Genomic DNA, 24,286 nt, shown 5'->3' with positions numbered 1-24,286 from the left:
GACGGAGACTATTTCTTTCTTTCTAGACAGTGGAGCAGGGGTAAATTTGATAGATGCCCATTTTGCCCGCACTTTGGGTTTGTCTCTCTGTACTTTACAGAGACCCATTCCCATATTCGCTATTGATTCTGCTCCCCTGTCTCAGAGAAACCTCACGCACATGGTTCATAATTTACACCTTCGGGTAGGGGACCACCATAACGAGATGCTTTCAGGTTATGTTCTGGAGGGGCTTCCCACTCCGGTAGTGCTGGCTCTTCCCTGGTTGGTAGCGCACAATCCAGTGGTGGATTGGCAGGCCAGGGAGATATTGGAGTGGAGTGAGCAGTGCAGAGAAAATTGCTTAAATAGCAATTGCTTAGTCGCCTCCATAACTACCCTACCTACATTTATTTCAGACTTTGAGGATGTTTTTTCTGAAAAGGGTTGTCAGAAGTTACCACCTCATCGTCCTTATGATTGCCCGGTTAACCTTATTCCCGGCGCAAAATTACCCAAGACCAGGTTATATAATCTTTCGGGTCCAGAGAGACAAGCCATGAAAGATTATATCTCCGAGAGCTTGGCTAAGGGACACATCAGACCCTCTTCTTCACCCGTGGCTGCAGGGTTTTTCTTCGTTAAAAAGAAAGATGGGGGCCTGCGTCCTTGCTTAGATTTTTGCGAATTAAATCAGATAACCATCCGAGACCCATACCCTCTTCCTCTCATTCCTGACCTGTTTAATCAGATTGCGGGTGCTAGGTGGTTCTCCAAACTTGATCTTAGGGGTGCCTACAATCTGATTCGTATTAAGGAGGGGGATGAGTGGAAGACAGCGTTTAACACCCCTGAGGGGCATTATGAAAATCTAGTTATGCCTTTCGGTCTGACCAATGCTCCTGCCGTCTTTCAACATTTCGTTAATTACATTTTTAGTCATCTAATCGGCAGGTTTGTGGTAATATACCTAGATGATATTTTAATTTATTCGTCCGATCTGAAAACACATGAGGTGCATGTCAGACAAGTACTGCAGGTCCTACGGACGAATGAATTATATGCTAAAATTGAAAAATGTGTCTTCGCCGTTCAGGAGATACAATTCCTGGGTTATTTTTTATCTGCGTCAGGTTTCCGTATGGATCCTAGGAAGGTCCAGGCAATTTTAGATTGGGATCTTCCTGAGAACCTCAAAGCACTACAACGGTTCTTGGGCTTCGCGAATTTCTATAGGAAATTCATTAAAAATTATTCACTTATTGTAAAACCCCTTACTGACATGACTAGGAAGGGGACTGATTTTTCTAAATGGTCTGACGCCGCTAAAGTTGCTTTTTCCTCTCTAAAAGAGAGGTTTACCTCAGCACCTGTACTGGTCCAACCTGATGTCTCTCAGCCTTTTATTGTTGAAGTCGATGCGTCAGAGTGGGGGCCATGCTGTCTCAGGGTCCGTCTCCTGGCAAATGGCGTCCTTGTGCTTTCTTTTCTAAAAAACTATCTGCAGCAGAAAAGAACTACGATATTGGCAATAGGGAACTATTAGCTATTAAACTTGCATTTGAGGAGTGGCGTCATTTCTTAGAGGGGGCAGTCCACCCCGTCACTGTAATTACGGACCACAAAAATCTTCTGTACCTCGAATCAGCTAAGCGTCTCACCCCTAGACAGGCTAGGTGGTCGCTATTTTTTACCAGGTTTAACTTTGTGATTACCTATCGTCCTGGGGCAAAGAACACCAAGGCTGATGCACTATCTCGTTGTTTCCCTGGAGGGGGTAATGTGAGTGATCCGGTACCCATTCTTCAAAGAGGAGTGGTTGTTTCTGCGGTACACTCTGTTTTGGAGGGGAAGGTGTTAGAGGCCCAGGGGGACGCCCCGGTCTCTTGCCCCTCAGAGAAATTGTTTGTACCGTTGAACTTACGTTTCAAATTATTAAAGGAACATCATAATTCGGCACTTGCTGGGCACCCGGGTAGTAAAGCAACCTTGGAACTATTGTCTCGTCGTTTTTGGTGGCCAAGGTTGCGTCAGGATGTATTGGATTTTGTGTCTTCTTGTTCTACCTGTGCGCGCGCAAAAGTTTCACATACACGTCCTGCAGGGTCTCTATTACCACTCGTCATTCCCAATAGACCGTGGACACATCTGTCAATGGATTTTATCACTGACTTACCTTTGTCTGCGGGTAAAACAGTTATCTTGGTAGTAGTGGACAGGTTTAGCAAAATGGTACACTTCATTGCGTTACCCGCACTTCCTAATGCTAAGACTCTTGCTCAGGTATTCGTCAGTGAAATCGTGAAGCTTCACGGGGTCCCCTCCGATGTTGTTTCGGATCGGGGTACCCAGTTTATTTCTAAATTTTGGAAAGCTTTTTGTTCTCGTTTGGGGGTACACTTGTCCTTTTCCTCTGCTTTCCATCCTCAGTCGAATGGACAGACTGAGCGTACCAACCAAAACCTTGAGACATATCTAAGATGTTTTGTGTCTGATTCGTGGAAAATATTTTTTCATAGGCGTAGTCAATCACTGGTTATACCGATTGCGGTATCCACTGCAATCTGTGCTCTATTCCCAAGAAATCGTATAAACATAGGCACGTAGTATTGAAATCCAATAGTTCATCAAATGCCCAACCCGGGTTTCGCCACTTGCTTCATCAGGGGCAACAAGCCAGTGTCGAAACCCGGGTTGGGCGTGTGATGAACTGTTGAATCTTAATACTACGTGCCTATGCTTATATGATTTCTTGGGAATAGAGCAGAGATTGCAGTGGATCCCGCAATCGGTATAACCAGTGATTGACTACGTCTATGAAAAAATATTCTCCACGAATCAGTGATTGTACTGTCTCTGAACTATATGTGAACGGAACCCACATCACTTGGAACCTCCAGCGCTCACAGTACGATTACAATCTGGACATTTTTATTTCTGTTTTTATTTGTTGTTTTTTTTAATATTTTTTTCTTTTCATTTTATTATTTATAGAGTCTCCATAACATGCCTCACGTTTTTGTGAACCGGACCTATGTGCAATAATAAGGTGCCATATAGGTATCTTGCAGCTTTATCTGTGCGGACATTATATGCACTTTGTGTCCCTTTAATTAGTTCCTGGATACTTCTGACATTCTGGTTTACCTTCCTGAATACAGAATATGATACGTGCTCTGGCTCTGTCACTTGCCAGGGATATACATGTGATATATCCAGACAATATTTTCTTCACCGGTAAATCCTTCCTGTTGTTTAGTCTGGAGGCTGCAGGAAGTTCAGGGGGAGTCAGATAATAGTTAGCATGATGAGGTAAGGAGCTCGTACTCGTCATCCTGTTATTCTGTTGATCCGATGAAAAACACAAACAAACTAAAAAAAAATAAAGATCAAAGCAGTGATTGGGTTCTCACCTTGTGTCCCACAGTTCCTCAATGCCTATCTCCATACTATAAACCTAATGAAATATGTCACCCAGGGTGACTGGGAAAGCTCGCTGACATACTGGCCGCTCTCCTTTCCGGGAGTTGCATCATTTCAGTGCTATGCTTACACGTAAAGCTACAGCTAGATGTCTACTGTACTTGAGTCATTAGCTAGGTCCATTGTTATTTGAGTGATTTTGTACATATATTAGATCATTTATCCTGTACTGATCCTGTGGAGTTGCCACCTTTCCCGAGAAAGAATACCGCCCAAGTTCGCATGGATAAAAGGCGACGTGGTTTGGGGTGTGGCAGGGCTTAAAAGGAGGTACAGAGAATTCCCATTGTATACTATTGTAGCCAGAGTCGGACTGGGGTTCCTTGGGCCCACCAGAGGAAATTATTCTCAGGGCCCAACCCTTATATCATCAACAAAGTCTAATAGGTTTTGTTTCAAAGAAATAGACCCTAGTGGTAAGTGATTGGTTCCAAAGGCAGCTCCAAATAGGATATTTTTTCTCCTGGGGCCTATCATGGTATCAGAGCCTGCGCCCACTGAAGGATCCTCTGTTGGGCCAGTACAAAGCTGATTGCAGCCTATGGGATCAAAAATTGAACAATCACGTGTTTAAGTCCCCTAGGGAGACTAAAAAATAATTTTAAAAGTTTTGCAGCGGTTTTCTGTCCGGTATGGGGACGCAACCAAATGGAATGGAATGCATTTTGGAGCATTCAGTTCCGTTCAGTACAGTTTTGTCCCCATTGACAATGAATGGGGGCAAAAACGGAACGTTTTTCTCTGCTACTGAGATCCTCTGAAAAAGTTAAAGTTAAGGCTCTTGGAAGGTGACAAAGAAAAGATGAGAACGAAGAAATGAAAATGTATTATACATCAGTCATTTCACCAATGAGATGGGTTTGTGTAATAAACAAATGATGAATCACCCATAGTAACATAGTAACATAGAAGAAAATGAATTGGATGGTCCAGCTTGTATTCGTGGTAATCCAAAAGCTTTATTCAGTATTCAATAAAATCCAGGTACAGGAGTGCAGGTCTACATGTTTCGGGCACAATACAATCTTAGCCCTTACTCATGACAATTTCCAGTACACTGAAAGAGGTTTTTATAGAGAGGAGGGAGGGACTGACTTCCTCACCTGAGGTAATCAGGCTGAGGTTCAGCCACTCCCGTCCACAAATCAACACTTGATTAAAAACATACCATAAATTTATGTGGTTCATAAAAACATATATTCAGAGAAATAACAATGACATATTCAGAGAAATAGTAATAAAGGAGCGGAATGAGGAAAATAAGAAACGGAAGAATAATGTATGATCGATAAATTGAGGATCAATATTGTAGGATGAGGTCAAGTTTTTTGTTGAGACCATGGGGTTGGCGACTTTCTAACTGGAAAATCCAGTAAGATTCTCTATTTAAAAGTTTGCGTTTTCTGTCGCCACCTCTTAAAGGTTTTTTGACTTTTTCAATACCTTGTGCTGACAAATATGAGACATCCCCACCATGCACTGTGGCAAAGTGGAGACTTGCCGCAGATACATTGCGATTTGCATGGTGCGGTATGTCTGATATATGTTTTCTAATGCGCGTTTTTATGGCATTTGTTGTGCATCCTATATATTGTAGCTTGCATTTGGTGCATGTTATGGTATTCAATTTACCGTCCAACACAGTACTGACAACATTGAATTTTTAGATCTCAGACTCAGGGGGGACTCCGCCACAGCCTCCATATGTACCAGCACACACAGAAAGCAAACAGCTGGTAACACACTATTGCATGCCAAATCATGCCACCCCATACACACCATCAGAAATATACCCAAGGGAGAACTAATTAGAGCCAAGAGAAACTGCAGTGACGAGTCAGCTTACAAAACAGAGGCAGAAAACATTACCAAAAGACTGACACATAGGGCTTATTCACAAAAAATGCTGGATAAATGCAACAGAGAAGTATCTAACATAGATAGGAACTCATTACTTAGTACAAATGCAAAAAAACTTAATCACAACACTAGAGAGACATTGAATCAGGAAAGAAAAAATATTTTTGTAACACAATATAGTAAAGAATACACTCAAATCTGTAATATTGTAAAAAAACACTTTCCAGTTCTGGCATGCGACAAAGCATGGGCAGCAATGGCACAAAAAGGTGTAAAATGTGCAGCCAAAAAAGCACCTACCATTGCCAGCTCAGTAAGCCCCTCCCTCTTTAAAAATGATAAACTCCGCTCTACTCAGAGTACATGGTTATCTACAAAAGGGAACTACAAATGTGGTCATTCCATCTGTATCTGTTGCAAATATATGAAAATTAGCCAGAATTTTGAATCCACTGTTAACGGTCAGGTTTTTAAAATACATTCTTTTCTCAATTGTAATACCACCTTTGCCATTTACTGCATAACATGCACCAAATGCAAGCTACAATATATAGGATGCACAACAAATGCCATAAAAACGCGCATTAGAAAACATATATCAGACATACCGCACCATGCAAATCGCAATGTATCTGCGGCAAGTCTCCACTTTGCCACAGTGCATGGTGGGGATGTCTCATATTTGTCAGCACAAGGTATTGAAAAAGTCAAAAAACCTTTAAGAGGTGGCGACAGAAAACGCAAACTTTTAAATAGAGAATCTTACTGGATTTTCCAGTTAGAAAGTCGCCAACCCCATGGTCTCAACAAAAAACTTGACCTCATCCTACAATATTGATCCTCAATTTATCGATCATACATTATTCTTCCGTTTCTTATTTTCCTCATTCCGCTCCTTTATTACTATTTCTCTGAATATGTCATTGTTATTTCTCTGAATATATGTTTTTATGAACCACATAAATTTATGGTATGTTTTTAATCAAGTGTTGATTTGTGGACGGGAGTGGCTGAACCTCAGCCTGATTACCTCAGGTGAGGAAGTCAGTCCCTCCCTCCTCTCTATAAAAACCTCTTTCAGTGTACTGGAAATTGTCATGAGTAAGGGCTAAGATTGTATTGTGCCCGAAACATGTAGACCTGCACTCCTGTACCTGGATTTTATTGAATACTGAATAAAGCTTTTGGATTACCACGAATACAAGCTGGACCATCCAATTCATTTTCTTCATACTTATATTTCTCCTACTTCGGGTGAAGGAGCCGGTCCGTGCTATACCAGTGGAATCCCTGGCAGGTGAGAGCTGCTCAAACCTCTGATTTTTACATTAACATAGTAACATAGTACATAAGGCTGAAAAAAGACATCTGTCCATCCAGTTCGGCCTGTTATCCTGCAAGTTGATCCAGAGGAAGGCAAAAAAAAAACCTGTGAGGTAGAAGAACAATTTTTTTTGTTTTCCATTAAATATTATATAATAATAATAATAATATTTAATAATAAAGGGAGTCTGTCACCTAATCTGAGCCTTTTAGACCGCTCAGATCAGGTTATAGACTCCTGTGCCCTCATTACAATGGTACCTTTATTTGTTCTGTCCCTCACCGAGATCTTCAAAAAAAAAGACTTTTTAAACTTATGCTAATGAGGTTCGGCAAGTGCCCAGAAAACCACACCTCTTTCACCCCTCTGGCCCGCCCTTGTTTCCTATTATTCCCTCCTCCTCCACAACCAGGATCTTGTGCCTGCGCTGCACGCGCAGTCCAACTACCTGTTCCTCTGCCTATAATGGGCACAGCAGTGCGCAGGCGGCGGACAAGTGTAGAGCGGCGCAGGCGCGAGATCTTGGATGGAGAGGAGAAGGTAATCATAGGAAACAAGGGCGGGCCAGAGGGGTGAAAGAGGTGTGGTTTTCTGGGCACATCCCCGAGGGGCTTGGGCGCTTGCTGCAGTAACGCCGCCCCTGGGCAAACCTCATTAGCATAAGTTTAAAAAGTCTTTTTTTTTAAGATCTCGGCGAGGGACAGAACAAATAAAGGTACCATTGTAATGAGGGCACAGGAGTCTATAACCTGATCGGAGCGGTCTAAAATGCTCAGATTAAGTGACAGACTCCCTTTAAATTACACTGGCTGATTCTCGGGCCAATGTTCAAGAACAACTTTTCCTACAAATGCTCGTCCTGATATCTCGCCTGTGTGATGGTACAGCCGATCACCCGATGGATAGGCAAATTCTTAAAGGGGTTGGCCACCATACGCATAAAAAATAAATAAATGGCCCCAGATAATAACTAAAGCCAAGAGATATTAGTATAATGAGAGATATACTGTGTACGTATAATTTTTCTAATGTGTTCAGCATAGCATATTCCCATAGATGAGAGGCTGTGTGGGCGGAGCAGCTGCAAAGCGAAAGTAAAAATCCCAGCATGCATCATAGCAAAGCGTCTTCAGAGGAGTGGTCACATGACATCCCTGTCCAACTTTGATATGTGACCATAGTAACAACAGCACCTCAGGTGCATAATGGAAAAACAAGAAAAGGGGCGGGAGCGTGGGAAAATTCCTGGTGAAGGTGACGGTGAAAAGGGAACAAGATGGGGTAAGCCCTCCTATTTATTAACTCTAGGGGAGGGGCAGGGGGAAACCATCTAGACTTTACCAGAAGGGGAGGGGAAAGGGGGAAGTAACCAGCAACACAAAACAGGCAGCAGCAGTGACTAAAGGAAAAAACACCCCTGTGGGCCAAACCACCATGCCTCGGCAGGAAGACATGATAATTTAACCCATGGGCTACCAACCCAGTCTCTGCAGTCAAAAACGCAGCCGTTAACTAAGAAGCTCCCAAAAAGTGACCCCAATTTGGAAACTACGGGAAAAGGTGACAGTTTTATAGATTTTATTCTGGGTTACATATGAATTTTTAATCGTTCTATATTACATTTTTTGGCCGTTCTGCCACAGTTTTTATTTTTTGTTTTTTGCAACGTTCATCTGACAGGTTAGATCATGTTCTATTTTTATAGAGCAGATTGTTATGGATGCGATGATATCAAATTTGTCTACTTACTTTGTTTGTTTGTTTGTTTCAGTTTTACATAATAAAGCATGTTTGAAAAAAAATCATGTTTTTGTATCTCCATTTTCTGAAAGCCATATTTTTTTATTTTTTGGGCGATTGTCTTAGGTTGGGTGATATTTTTTGCGAGATGAGGTGGCAGTTTGATTGGTACTATTTTGGGGTGCATATGACTTTTTGATCGCTTGGTATTTCACTTTTTGTGATGTAAGGTGATAAAAAATGGCTTTTTTGCCTTTTTTTTTTATGGTGTTCACCTGAGAGGTTAGGTCATGTGATATTTTTATACAGCAGGTTGTTACGGACACGGTAATGCCTAATATGTCTACTTTTTTTTACTTATTTCACTTTAACACAATAAAAGCATTTTAGAAAAAAACAAACATGTTTTTGTGTCTCCATTTTCTGAAAGACATATTTTTTCAGTTTTTGGGCGATTGTTTCATGTAGGGGCTAATTTTTAGTGAGATGAGGTGATGGTTTGATTGGTACCATTTTGGGGTACATACGACTTTTTTGATCACTTTCAATACCTTTTTTGGGAAGTGAGGTGGGAAAATTTAAATTCCATCATAGTTTTTCTCTTTTTTTTTATGGCATTCACCGTGCGGGGAATGTAACGTGATCCTTTTATAGATCAGGTTGTAACGGATGCGATTATACCAAACATGTGTAGTGTATTTTATTTTATTTTTTTATCAATTATAAATGTGTGGCTATAAGAATGTTTTTTTTTTTTTTTACTTTTTTTTTTTTTTACCCAGACCCACTTGGTTCTTGAAGATCCAGTGGGTCTGATGGTTTACAATACAATGCAGTACACTGTATAGTGTACTGCAGTGCATTGTCACTCACAGTAAGCCTGATCAGGCTCCTGCCAAGGCAAGCCGGATGCCTGTGAAGGCGCCCAGTTGCCATGGTAACCATCGGGACGCTGCCACAGCAGCTCAGCGCCCAATGGGGGAGGGAGGTCCCTACCTCTGTTAACCCATCAAGCATCGGGCCTCTGCCACAGCACTGCAGCAGCCCGATGGGAGAGGGAGGGAGCTCCCTCCATCTCTTAATGCCTTCCATACAGCGGTCCCTATGGACCGCAGCATGGCAGGGGTTAAACGGCTGACATCGGTGCCAACATTGATGTCGGCCGTTTCAAGCAGAGTGTGAGCTGTATATTATAGCTGACACTCTGCTAACGCTCCGGCCATCCTGAAATAGATCGGGGCGGGAACCGGAAGGGGGATCAGTGGGGGGGGGGGGATATTATATATATATATATATTAGGGCTGCGCATCTTCACTCGTCTCACGATTCGATGCGATTACGATTATCAAGTCCACGATTCGATTCGATTTGGCGATGCATCACGATGCATCAAGATTATTACCCAAGTCCCCTTGTTTTTCAATTTTACATCAAAAAATTAATTCAATCAGTCAGAAATTGCACAAAAATATTTATTTGTATCTGCTATTTAAACAAATCATACCAAGTTCCCTGCATATCATATAGCAAAGTCTGAATGAACAAAACAGTGCAGCAGACAACAGTATTTATTTAAAACAGTACTGTCAGTGTCTCTGTAACATTAAACTGTTGTGCTGGCCTGGCTGGTGCAGTTAGTTTATAAGTTTTACAATAGTTTTACCATATAATATATATTATATATTATATAATATTAAACAGTACCTACAAAAAAAGGAGCACTTCAGTTCCTGACTGTAAAACATCACAGTGAGTCAGTGAACCTATAATAAACACAGTCAGTGACTGTGTTATAGGTTCACTCACTGTGATGTTTGCCAGTCAGGAACTGTCTGTCACACAGTGTGTTCAAGTTGTCTGTGTTGCAGAACTTCCTGGTTCACCGTGATTGTTTTGGCAGCAGGAGCAGCACCACCACCAGCACCACCACCACCACCAGCACCAGCACCAGCACCACCAGCACCAGCACCACCACCACCAGCACCAGCACCACCACCAGCACCACCACCAGCACCACCACCAGCACCACCACCAGCACCAGATGGGTAGTACGTCTAGATCAGTGCTATAAGCTCTCAGAGTTGTCACTTTACAGAAAACGTTACCTGCACTGAGCACTCAGCAAGCACTCTACCACGATACATCAACTGAAGCCAAGCCATGCCACCATTAGAGGAAGCTGGAAAATCCTTGACAGAATACATTTTCAACTGAATCTGAAAACCTTGGACAAATCTTTATGGGATCACAAACACACACCACAGAATACCAGAAAAAAAATAAACACACATCCTCCTCACTGAATCATAATGGTAAAGGGCAGGCCACAGGACGGGCAATGTGGCACAGCCACCATAGTCAGACATGATGTCAGAAGGTCGGTGTGTGTTTTTTTGGTTTGTGTGAATGTGTATTTGTGTGATCCAATAAAGATTTACTCCAGGTTTTTTAAGTTTCAATTTATTCTTTCAATGATTTGCCTTCCTCTGGTGGCTTGGCGGCGTCAGTTGTCTTTAATCAAATAAATACACTTTTAGAATATTTGGCTGAGGTTTTAAGTTGAGCCCCCCTAAAAATTGACATTCAAAAGATAGACAGTACATCAAGTTAGAAAATTCAATGGAATGGACACATTTTTGAAGATTGTGTCCGACACAATCTTAAAAAATAATACCATTCTCCCCAGTGCTAGAAATTGAAAAGCTTGTCGTCACACAGTGACTTAACAGAAAATTTTACCTGCACTCTACCACGCATAGTCGCATACACCAACTGAAGCCAAGCCACGCCACCATTAGAGGAAGCTGGAAAATCCTTGACCGAAAAAATTGGCAACTGAATCTGAAAACCTTGGACAAATCTTTATGGGATCACAAACAGTAACCACAGAATACCAAAAAAAAAAGAAAACACACACATGACACTGGATAATGATTGGTAAAGGGCAGGCCACAGCAGGTCAGACAGACGAGCAGGCAGTTATCAGGAAAGAAATGTTTGTTCCCAATAATTGTTTGCAAGGTTGGCCTGTGGTAAGAGGCCTTAAAGGGCCTTGCGCGGTGTGCTTCCCATTTATTTCTACTGCATTTCCGAAACAGTCAAGCATGCCGCTGGGGCCATTTTCAGTGTTCCCATAGAAATGAATGGAGGGCAGCTGCGCATATGCAGTCCACTCACCTTCACTTTGCAGGCTCCGTTCTGGAGATAGGTGTGGGACCCACACCTATCAGACATTGGTGGCATATCCTAGCGATATGCCACCAATCTATGAGATGGGCCAGCTGCCTCGGCTATTTTTGGAACTCCCATTGAGGTGAATGGAGGGTAGCTGCGCATGTGCAGCAGTTTTCCTATCACTTCAGGGGCCCCGTTCTGGAGATATGAGTAGGTCTCAGATGTGGGACTTACAGCTATCTGACGTTTGTAGCATATGCTAGTGATATGCCATATATGTTGACAGCATAGAGATCATAAAAATGCCTATTAATTACTTCAATGGCCTCAAGCAGGCAAAATACTTGGCAAGTGGGGTCCTCGCCTTATCTCCACTTTCAGCTGTACCCTAACTTAAAGGGGTTGTCTCATCTGAGACAATGGGGGCATATCGTTAGGATATGTCCCCATTGTCTGATAGGTGCGGGACCCGCACCTATCTCCTAAACGGAGCCCTGCAAAGTGGTGGCTGGAGAACTCTGGGTGCGGCCACCACCAAGCGCTCTCCCCATAGAAGTGAATGGGAGTGCAACGCACATGACCGGCCACCGCTCCTATTCACTTCTATGGGCCCAACGGAAATAGCCAAGCCAGCGCTTAGGTGTTTTCGGTGGCCTCATAGAAAATGAATGGAGGACAGCTGTGCATGCGCAGTGCGCCCTCCACCACTTTCAGGGCAAGTCCCAGTGGTGGGACCCACACCTATCAGACAATGGGGGCATGTTCTAGTGATGAGATGAGACAACCCCTTTAAGGGGCAAGGCTATAGGTTGCCTGGTCTCACTGCAGACAGTGTTAGTGGGACTTTTCTGCCCAGCTTCCCACAGATATAGCACTATAGGCCCCACCACTTTTTTCAAACCTTCATTTACACTAGCACTGGCGGTAGGATAAGGCTAAAGTGTGACACCATCAGTGACAGATGTCTTGATATTTTTTTCTACTTTTTACTTTTTTGGTTGCAATATGCTACTGAATATTATGGTATGGGGTAGCATTTCTATTCATAACCCTTTAATCTAATGGTGAAAAAAAATGATAAAAAAAACCTATTCACAGCTCGGATTTATGAAAATGTTAAAGGGGTTCTCTGGGAGTTGAATATTGATGACCTATCCATCAGATCAGATCGTCAGGGATGCGATTCCTGGCTCCACCATCAAATCAGCTATTTGAGGATGCCGCAGTGCTCCTGTGATTGCCGCAACCTCCTTACAGCTTACGGAGCACAGCACCGTACATTGTATAGTGGCTGTGCTTGGTATTGCAGCTCAGCCCCATGGGACTGAGATGATCTCGTCGATCTGATATTGATGACCAATCCTGAGGATCCTCTGTTCAGGAACCTCGTCTCACAGTTGCTCTGCAGGATTTGAATGGACATTGCGTAATGCCTCATTTCACCTGTGATGGCGCTGCAGGGAAACTGAACACCTATTTTCCTGATTTTATTACAAGACCCGGAGGCTTCGTATTGCTATTCTCCTTCTTTACTTCTGACCAATAGCAGCAAAGAAAATAGAAAAATATTGAAACATGTCATCAGCCCCTCCCCACAGTCTCTCTATAACAGGCCACACCGCCTGCAAAACCTCCTCTTTCTTTGCTGCTGACCGCAGATAAGTAGTGGGATTTGCTGTTTTTGTCATTGTGATTCATATATATATATATGTATATAGATTTTGTTTGCTTTATCTGTGCCTTGGTTTTTTCCCCCCTTTTGGGGCAAGTTGGGGGGGTTTATTGATTTATTTATACTGTTTTTGCTTAGTCTGGGGCTATTTCATAGCTCCTCACCTGCTTTGCGTTCAGAAGGTTCAATTTACACCTTTTTCATATATCCCCTCTCATCCCCCTTGTGCGCTTTGCCCACCTTCCTGGGCCTTCCTTTCTGCTCCCCCTCCCTTATCGGACGGCTCTTTTTCCCGCCGCTTACCTCAGTGCGGCTGCGGCAGCTCTCCTTGCCTTTCTTGTTAGTGCGGCCGAGATCTCGCGAGATCTCGGGCGCTTCCGCTTCCGCCTGTGACGTCATCGCTCCTCGGAGCTCCGGCAGCATCGGCCCGTCCTCGGCTCTTTTCTATCTCCCCTACAGGTTTTTCCACAGCGTTTTTTCTTCTTTCTGGCCTGGGGCAAATCCCCTTGCCAGCTACTCAGCCCCACATTATATATATCTTAGTTTTTCCTCATCAGCAGCTCGGCCAGTTATAATAAAAACTTACAACATGCCCAAAAAAGTGCATAGTGGCCAGGGCCCTGCAGAGGAGGATTTTCCTCTTGCGGAATTAACCCCTGCGGGGGAAGATGATCATGCCCCGATCCCTGGTGATCAGGGATCGGATTTTCAGGCGTCCATATCTAACGCCATAGCTGCAGCCATGGGATCTATGACTTCTGTCATATCCCATCCGGCTACCTCACAAACCCCGCAGCCCGCCATGGTGTCCTCACCCACCGGGCCAGGGATTTCTGCCTCCAGAAAAAGAGCTAATAAAGGTGATGATGTTTCCACCAATGTTGGCGCGCTTGGTCCGCGCAAGAGAGCCTGTACGCGTCAGGCAGAACGCACGCGCAATTGGAAAAGTGCTAGAGCACTGCAAGATTTGGATTCCGACTCTGAAGTCGGATCCGAGGAGGAGGCTATGGATGACGCCTTTGAGGAGGCAGAGGAGGACCCATCAGGGGTCATAGATGATAACCCCCTACCCGGGTGTAGCTCCCTTATGTCCGTTGCAGAAGGTAGGCCTGCATCTTTAACGGACCCCTCTGGGGAACCCTTGTTCGACCCAGATTCGCTCCACCACCCCCGCTCGGCTGAGTGGTTACCGTTGGAGCACGTCTCCAAATATTTGGAGGCTAGAGTGCGCTGTCCTCTTTCCAAAGAGGCTCGCAATAAGCTTAGGGCAGAATGCCCCAGACCTGTCATCCCTAACAGGGTATGCGAGACTCCTACTGTCGATCCCAAGAGGACGCAGTTCCTCGCAAAATCCGGCTGGAACCCGCGTAGGGGTCTGGAGTCGGCATTAAGGTCCTGTCAGGATAAACTCCTGGACATCTTTGGACCATTAGCAAAAAATTTTGACTTAGCGGAGGTAGCTAATGCAGACAATAAACAGGTTGACCCTGTTGAATTGCGGGAATGGGTACAACGTGCCATTTGCATAGCAGGTAACGTAAATACGTCCCTGGCTATAGAAAGGCGAAAAGCCATACTTTTCAAAATAGAGCCCAAGCTATCCAACTTAGCTCTTACGGAGGCCGGTAAAGAGGCCCAGGGCCTATTATTTGGAGAACCTTTTATCAAGGACCTTGGGAGATTTGTAGGGGCTTTCACTGCCCTAGACAAGGCCCAAAGCTCTATGAAAAGAGTATTTCACGGTAGGGTCTCTACCAGGGCCGGCAGCTTTAGGGGCCGCCTGTCCGGCCGTGCCCAGTTTCAGTCCCGTGGTTCGGGCCGAGGCTCCTTTTCTCAGAGAGCTACCTTCCAGGAGCATAGACGGGACTCGTCATCCTTCTTCCCTTCACGAGGAAGTTCCTGGCGTCCAAGAGGATATAGAGGAAATCCTAATTCCAGACGTCCCTACGGTGAGTCTACCAACTCGTTCCAATTTTTTAAGTGTTTGTGTAGGGGGCAGATTACGCCTTTTTTCTCCAGCTTGGTCCCGTATCACCTCAGACCAATGGGTCCTATCCACGGTCAGGGGTTTCCACATCGAGCTGACGTCCTCCCCGCTGTCCATCCCACATCCACATCCTGTGGTGCTGTCAGCGGAAAGCCGCATACTGGTCGATTCAGAACTGTCGGATCTTGTCCGCAAAGGAGCCATAGAACCGGCTCCTGTATCCCCTTGCGTGGTGATCAGCAATATATTTCTGGTGGCAAAGAAGGGGGGCCAACTTCGGCCCGTTATCAATCTACGCGCCCTCAACGCATTTGTCAGATACCGCCATTTCAAGATGGAGGGCATCCATCTCTTGCGGGACCTTCTACAGATGGGCGATTGGATAGTCAAGTTGGACTTGAAGGACGCTTATCTTACTGTCCCGGTGGAGGACGCGTCCAGAAATCTTCTCTGTTTTTTCTTGGCAGGACAGGATTTGGCGGTTCACGTGCCTCCCATTCGGCCTCTCTTCAGCTCCCTGGTGCTTTACCAAGCTGATGCGCCCGGCTATGGCATGGTTACGCAGTCGAGGAGTTCGTCTCATCGTATATCTGGACGACATTCTGATCATGGCTCAGGATCGATCGGTACTGCTGAATCATCTGCATTGGACCATGGATCTTCTGGCGGATCTGGGTTTCCTCATCAATCAGGAGAAATCTTGCTTCATCCCATCGCGCGAGATGGAGTTCTTGGGTTTTCTGGTGAATTCCACGGCGGGAACACTCAGCCTACCTCCGGCCAAGGTTCGATCAATTCGGAAGGAATTGTGCAAAGCCAGGTCATCTGCCCAGATCCCTTTACGCCAACTAGCCAGGATCATAGGTCTGTTGGCCTCTTCTATCCAGGCGGTTTTTCCGGCTCCACTTCACTATCGGGCCCTTCAGCGCCTGAAGATTTCCCACCTACGGGCGGGAGTTTCCTACGCGGATTAGATCTCTTTGGACAAGGAGACCAAGGAGGAGCTTTCCTGGTGGATCCTCAATCTGCAGGCTTGGAATGGCAAGGCTATCTTCGGCCATCGTTCGGATTTCGTGGTGGATTCGGATGCCAGCCTGTCAGGGGTGCTCATTGCGAAGGGATTACAACTGGAGGCGGTTGGTCAGAGGCCGAGGCAGGATTCCATATCAACGCGCTGGAGCTGTTGGCTGGATCGTTCGCGATCAAGAGCTTCACGAGGGACACGGCCAGATCCTGCATCCAATTACGCATGGACAATGTGTCAGCGGTGAGATACATCAACAGCATGGGCGGAACCCGTTCCACCATCTTGTCCCGTTTGGCGAGGGATTTCTGGGACTACTGCCTAGACAAGGAGTTGGTTGTTTTGGCGGAATATCTTCCAGGGGTCCAGAACATTCATGCGGATTGGAGTTCTCTGTATCTTTCCGATTCCAGCGACTGGCAGTTAGATCCAACGGTGTTCCGTTCCTTAATGTCAGTTTGGGGTCCTTTTTGCATCGACCTCTTTGCTTCCCGTCTGAACTCGCAACTAGACCGCTTTTACAGCTGGCGCCCGGACCCAGAAGCCGAAGCGGTGGACGCGTTTCTGCAGGATTGGTCCAGAGGTCTGCTTTACGCATTTCCTCCATTCCAGCTGATTCCCAGGACCCTGATTCAAGTACGACGATATTCGGCGGATTTGGTACTACTGGTCCCGTTTTGGAACTCCCAGTCCTGGTTTCCCCACCTTCTGGAGATGTTGATAGAGATCCCGTACCTGCTCCCGACATCTCAGACTCTCCTCCGAGGTCCGAATCACCAACTACACCCTCTTCTCCTGGACGGATCCCTGCGCCTGTTGGCGTGTCGGATTTCAGGGGACCCTGGGAGGTCCCAGAAGTTTCGGGCACAGCTAGAGTCCTTTTGGAAAATGCATGGGCCCCAGGCACCAGAAGATCTTACAGATCAGCCTGGGGATCTTGGGCTCGCTGGTGCGTGGCTAGGAACTTGGATCCCGTATCGGCACCTGTAGCGGAGATCTTACATTTCTTATCTTCTTTGTTTGACCAGGGCAAGGCTTACCGCACAATCAGCCTGTTCAGGTCGGCTATTTCTGCCTCCCATCAAGGTTTTGATGGTACTCCTGCGGGGCAACATCCTTTTGTATGTCGTCTCCTGCGCGGTTCTCGGATGTCTCATCCTCCTAGGCCTAGATTTTCTGCCACTTGGGATGTGTCTTGTGTCCTTTCCTTTTTATCTTCTTGGCCTCAGAATGCGGACCTTTCCCTACGGCAACTGTCGGCGAAGCTAGTCACTCTTTTTTGTCTTATATCCTGCAAGCGGGTTTCAGACGTCCGGGCTTTGGACTATGATGCACGCTCGGACACCCCGGAGGGGGTCTCCTTTGACATCTCTAGGAGGACTAAGACCCACATACGATCGGTCGCTTATCCTGCTTTCCCGGCATCGCCTTCTCTTTGTCCCGTAGCGTGCCTCAAAGAATATGAAGCGCGTACGTCTCTTCATCGGTCACGAGAGTGTCCGCAGCTTTTCCTTTCTACCATTCGTCCTTTCGCCCTAGTGACCACTCCCACGCTGGCTAGGTGGATGAAGTGGATCATGGAGCTGGCGGGCGTGGACACTTCTATATTTTCGGCACATTCCGCTAGGGGGGCATCTGCTACCTCTTTGGCGGTTTCTGGTGCCAGACTGGAAGACATTTTGAAATTGGCGGACTGGTCCAGAGTATCCACGTTTAGGGAATTTTATTTTCGGCCAGGTCCTCACGTTTTCTCAGCAATTATTGAGAATTTGTCTTAACTTTGAACTTGCAATACGAAGCCTCCGGGTCTTGTAATAAAATCAGATGATTTTCCTATTTCATGACGTAAAGTCATGATTTTATTAAAGACACGGAGGCGAGTATTGCCCACCCTATGTTTTTTCCCTCCCTATGGGGTTTTTAAAATTGACATGATTTTGACTGTGTATCATTTGCATATTGCTTTAACTCTATGAGTTTTTTCCTGAGTAGGTTTGTCGCAACCATTTGTTTTTTGTGATTACAATGTCACAATTTGCTTCTATCATGGTTCTGTTTTCACCTTTTTTCAGGTTGAGGTCGGCCTACTAGGCGGTATCCTGTGGTCTACATCTTGTTTCGGAGGGTCGGCAGTTTGGTTCCAGCTGACCGTGTGAGGTGGACAGCTCCAGGAGATTCTTCAGAGTGGTTCCTGTTGTTCCAGTTCGCTTCCGGATGGATGGCGCTTTTGTTTCCAGGCTGTTCCGGTTCCTGGTTGGCGATTCTGTTGGACTGTTCGGTTTGGACTTACAAAGAAAGAGGAGGTTTTGCAGGCGGTGTGGCCTGTTATAGAGAGACTGTGGGGAGGGGCTGATGACATGTTTCAATATTTTTCTATTTTCTTTGCTGCTATTGGTCAGAAGTAAAGAAGGAGAATAGCAATACTCGCCTCCGTGTCTTTAATAAAATCATGACTTTACGTCATGAAATAGGAAAATCATCTGATTATACAAGCTTCTGGTGCTCTTCAAACACTGAACACAAATAGACCGGCTGCTTTTGACCTTTTATCGAATAGATACATATTAGTCACCTTTCTGTAGGTGCAAACTGGGAGTTTGCTGTGAGTCAGACATTGCGCTCCTGTAATTTGCCCACTGGCTCCTGGTATTGCCCATACGGCACAGGTAGGTGAGTGTTAGGTCCCGAGCTACATGAGAAACCTTGGCGCGGTGCTCGGGCTCAGACATGTCCTCCACAGTAGGATATGTTGGCTAACCTCTCAATTTTAACATCAGGATGAGGGTCTAGTCAGACCGCAGAGTGCGCCTGTCTTTACAAATGTTATTGTTATTGTCTTTCTGTAGGTGGCAGAAAAATGAAGACGCCTAAATTATATAGAATGGTTTAAATGCAAATGCCGGGACAATCGAAAAACAAATGTGGTTTGTACCGTTCAAAAAGTCGTAATATCTTTGTTTTTGTTTTTTTTTCATTTTTGGAAATATTTTTGACCGGAGACTACTTCTCAGCAAACATAGCTACCAACATTCCTGTTCATTGTGGGACTGTCCCATGAACCACCCTACAAAAAGGGTGTGGCCTCAAAAAATTAGCATAACAAGATAACTTTTCTATGGCGTGTTGAGGACATTTTCGGAAATGGTATTCATATGCTTGAAGGTACAGTATGTAGTATATAGGACAAATCTGAAAATGTGTTCAATATGTTTTTTGTAGTAAATGACTTAAAGGGATCATCCCATTGTTAATGTAAACAATGAAAATCAGACATCATATAGTACATGACAGTCTCTTACTAACAAATCTACACCCAGCCCTGTACCTCACATGGATCCAGGGTTCTCCCCATTCATTATCCTATAAATTTATTTCATGCTGGCAGCTCAGGGGTGTGCCCTTTCTCAGGGAGGGGGGTATCCTTTCTCCTGCAGCTCTCTCCCTGTAACTGTCACAGCTTCGAAGATCTGGGTGGTGGCAGCTAAAAGATAGAACTGAGCATGTGCGACCACCTCAGCAAGGTGGACAGAGAAATAAGAAAAAGAACAAACAGCAGGTGGCGCTATAAAGATACATTTGATTGAATAACTCAGTGGCTATAATAAATTTTTAATTACATGCAATTACAAAAGTATTCATATCCAGGTGCTGGTTTGGAAAATGTAGAATATCTTTGATGGGAAACCCCCTTTAAACCCCTCTGTTTGGCAAGGAGAGACAAGCTGCTTTCTTTCTTTCATTTATTTATTTTTTGTTCATCAGCACTGTGCACATGGGTGCTGTCCAAAACGGAATTAGGCTACTTTCACACTTGCGTCGTTAATTCCGGTATTGAGATCTGGCAGAGGACCTCAATACCCATTTTGATTTTGCACATCAGTATGCATCCGTTCCGTTAGGATGCGCTTGCATGAAATCAAAACAGAAAAAACGGATCCGTCACTGAATACACTGAAAGTCAATGGGTGACAGATCTGTTTTTTTAGGCTCCTAAAAAAAACTGATCCGTCCCCATTGACTTACATTTGTTTTCAGTGCCGGATCCGTTTTTCTCCTTTTTATGACCACACACAAAACTGCAGCTTGCACCGGTTTTGTGTCCGGTTAGAAAACGGAATGCTGACGGAACGTAAACTTTTTTTTCTGGTATTGAAATCCTCTGCTGGATCTCAATACCGGAAAACAACAACGGAAGTGTGCAAGTAGCCTTATTCGGATTGTCCAGGATTGGAAAAAGAAGTCTCCTCTTTTTTTCCCAGAAACAGCACCTTCCTTATGCATAGACTATGCCTGCTATTGGCAGTTCAGGCCTAATCACTTGGGTCAGCTGCAATACGAGGCAGGACCTGTGGACATGGTTGGCGCCATTTCCTGGGAAAAAAAGCAGGCCCTTGAAACTTCTCTCCAGGACAGAACAATTTTAGACCAGACTGTCTTATGACCTAGGAAAGCTGAATTTCTGCAGGTGTGACCCAACAAGGAGCCATATACTTCACCATGCGCCTGCACCGAAAAATCGTGGGTAACAAAAATCTCCACACAATAACTCTCCATATATATATATATAGAACAAAAATGTCCTCTTTATGGCCCCACGTCTGGCCCTGACTATCCATGATGCAATCTGACAGACTATATTCAAGCCTTCCTAGACCTTTCATTTGGCCGAGGAGATCTCCATAACCATTGTCTACGCCACTAAACCCCATGTTCAATGTGAATCTTAAAGGGGCTGTCTAGGATTAGAAAGACATGGCTGCTTTCCTACAAAAAAACAATGCCACACCTGTGCACAGGTAGCGTGTGGTACTGCAGCTCAACTCCCCTGAAGTCTGTAGAGCAAACAGCAAAACCAGACAACGTATGGACAGGTGTGGCTCGGTTTTTCGAAGAAGGCATGTTCTTCTAATCCTAAACAGCCCCAGTGGAGGAGAATAATTTCATTCAGTGGCCTCAAGGGTGTTTTTAGAACTACAGTAAATCCTAACTACAGTATAATAGACCCAGGCGTCCCTAGATGGTACAGTCAGATCCATAAATATTGGGACATTGACACAATTCTAACATTTTTGGCTCTATACACCACCACAATGGATTTGAAATGAAACGAACAAGATGTGCTTTAACGGCAGACTGTCAGCTTTAATTTGAGGGTATTTACATCCAAATCAGGTGAACGGTGTAGGAATTACAACAGTTTGCATATGTGCCTCCTACTTGTTAAGGGGCCAAAAGTAATGGGACAGAATAATAATCATCAGTCAAACTTTCACTTTTTAATACTTGGTTGCAAATCCTTTGCGGTCAATTACAGCCTGAAGTCTGGAACGCATAGACCTCACCAGACGCTGGGTTTCATCCCTGGTGATGCTCTGCCAGGCCTCTACTGCAACTGTCTTCAGTTCCTGCTTGTTCTTGGGACATTTTCCCTTCAGTTTTGTCTTCAGCAAGTGAAATGCATGCTCAATCGGATTCAGGTCCGGTGATTGACTTGGCCATTGCATAACATTCCACTTCTTTCCCTTAAAAACTCTTTGGTTGCTTTTGCAGTATGCTTTGGGTCATTGTCCATCTGCACTGTGAAGCGAAGTCCAATGAGTTCTGAAGCATTTGGCTGAATGTGAGCAGATAATATTGCCCGAAACACTTCAGAATTCATCCTGCTGCTTTTGTCAGCAGTCACATCATCTATAAATACAAGAGAACCAGTTCCATTGGCAGCCATACATGCCCACGCCATGACACTACCACCACCATGCTTCACTGATGAGGTGGTATGCTTAGGATCATGAGCAGTTCCTTTCCTTCTCCATAATCTTCTCTTCCCATCACTCTGGTACAAGTTGATCTTGGTCTCATCTGTCCATAGGATGTTGTTCCAGAACTGTGAAGGCTTTTTTAGATGTCGTTTGGCAAACTCTAATCTGGCCTTCCTGTTTTTGAGGCTCACCAATGGTTTACATCTTGTGGTGAACCCTCTGTATTCACTCTGGTGAAGTCTTCTCTTGATTGTTAACTTTGACACACATACATCTACCTCTTGGACAGTGTTCTTGATCAGGCCAACTGTTGTGAAGGGTGTTTTCTTTACCAGGGAAAGAATTCTTTGGTCATCCACCACAGTTATTTTCCATGGTCTTCCGGGTCTTTTGGTGTTGCTGAGCTCACCGATGCGTTCCTTCTTTTTAGGAATGTTCCAAACAGTTGTTTTGGCCACGCCTAATGTTTTTGCTATCTCTCTGATGGATTTGTTTTGTTTTTTCAGCCTAATGATGGCTTGCTTCACTGATAGTGACAGCTCTTTGGATCTCATCTTGAGAGTTGACAGCAACAGATTCAAAATGCAAATAGCAGACTGGAAATGACCTCTGGGTCTTTTATCTGCTCATTGTAATTGGGATAATAAGGGAATAACACACACCTGGCCATGGAACAGCTGAGAAGCCAATTGTCCCATTACTTTTGGTTCCTTAACAGGTGGGAGGCACATATGCAAACTGTTGTAATTCCTACACCGTTCACCGGATTATGATGTAAATACCCTCAAATTACAGCTGACAGTCTGCAGTTAAAGCACATCTTGTTCGTTTCATTTCAAATCCATTGTGGTGGTGTATAGAGCCAAAAATGTTAGAATTGTGTCGAAGTCCCAATATTTATGGACCTGACTGTAAATGGGTCAAAGCCCTGTGGTACGAAATGTGAACAGCTTCCACCCAGCACATGACTGTCCCCAATACAACGGAAGATAGTGGTTAAGAGACCACAAAATCTGATATTTTCATTGTGTTCAAGGTCCTAACGCACAGTTATAAGCCTATCTTTATCTGGTTCGTGGTGAAGGTCGGTCACTAACAGCGAGGACCGCTCAGTTGACGGCCAGTCCTGGAGTAATAGTCGCTGCCATTGATACCTTGTGTCACACAATAGAAGTATTTACCTTTTCCGCCAACCAGCCCATATGTCGTATTTCTTGGCTCCCAGAGATCCCGTTTTTGCCCAGCTGATCTTTAACTTCTGTAATTGCCTTGGCCACCAGCTCCATCACTGCTCTGTGGATCGCATTGAACCAGGTCTGCACCGTCGCTGGATCTTTGCTTCTTAACACTACTGTATGCTTGGCATCAGGGGAATGCAGCTCCAGATGTCTGCAAAACAAGAACACCATGAATGTATAGAACAGAGAAAAAAGTTCTACACAATGTAATTCCTTCAGCTCTTTTCTTATGTTCTCTTCTGGAAGGGACCTAAAACAAGAATGTGCAGCATGGAGAGGCAGTATACTGTATAGCACACAGAAGGTCCTACGACCACTACTGTACGTGATCCTATTTCTTAGGCCTCATGCACATGACTGTGCGCATTCTGCGGTCCACAAACTGCAAAATACGCTTATTGACCATGTGCATGCTGCATTTTCCTTCTAGAACTGCCTATTCTAACATGTGTTCTCTAATTTGTGGAATGGCTGCGACGCGTAACATCTGTGTGCTTTCCACATTTTTTGCAGACCCATAGAAATGAATAGGTCCATGTGCGATCCGCAAAAAATATTGTGATCAGACGCGGACCCAAACAATGGCCATGTGCATGAGGCCTTTGCTGAATCAACAGAGGCATGAGTGGTGGATTAATGGGGTTGTCTCTAGAGACGAGTGAAGTTTCCTCATGCTTCTCGGTAATCGATTTAACCTGAAATACTGTAACAAATCCCATCTTGCTTGAGGATCTCGCACAAAATCCCGTGCGCGGTGACGTATGATGGCCTGTCGTGAGCAAATGGATTAGGTAAGTATGATTTTTTATTGTTTTTAATTTGACACTGTTAGGGCGGGTTCACATCAGCGTTATGGATTCCGTTTTTTTCCCCGTTATACCATGGTTATAGCGGAAAATAACGGGATCCATAAGACAGAAGTCAAAACGGAAACCTTTGAGAGGCATTCCGTTTTGATTCTTCATAATACAAGTCTATTACAGCAGAACGGATCCGCCCTGGTCTCCATTATGCAGGAGTCCAGTCCTGCATAACGGAAACCAGAC

General features: G+C 44.7%; 1 protein-coding gene across 1 annotated transcript in view; it reads right to left on the bottom strand.

The window, feature by feature from the left end:
- SNTB1 (syntrophin beta 1) overlaps positions 1 to 24,286 on the bottom strand; it is a 192,328-nt gene that overhangs the window by 77,667 nt on the left and 90,375 nt on the right. The window contains exon 3 of the mRNA XM_040431997.1: positions 23,184 to 23,391. Coding sequence (XP_040287931.1) covers positions 23,184 to 23,391 — 208 coding nt within the window. The remainder of the gene's footprint in view (positions 1 to 23,183; positions 23,392 to 24,286) is intronic.

The sequence above is a fragment of the Bufo bufo genome, chromosome 5 (genome assembly GCF_905171765.1).
Source record: "Bufo bufo chromosome 5, aBufBuf1.1, whole genome shotgun sequence".
In the NCBI taxonomy this organism is placed as follows: Eukaryota; Metazoa; Chordata; class Amphibia; order Anura; family Bufonidae; genus Bufo; species Bufo bufo.
This window is presented reverse-complemented; position numbering and strand designations above follow the sequence as displayed.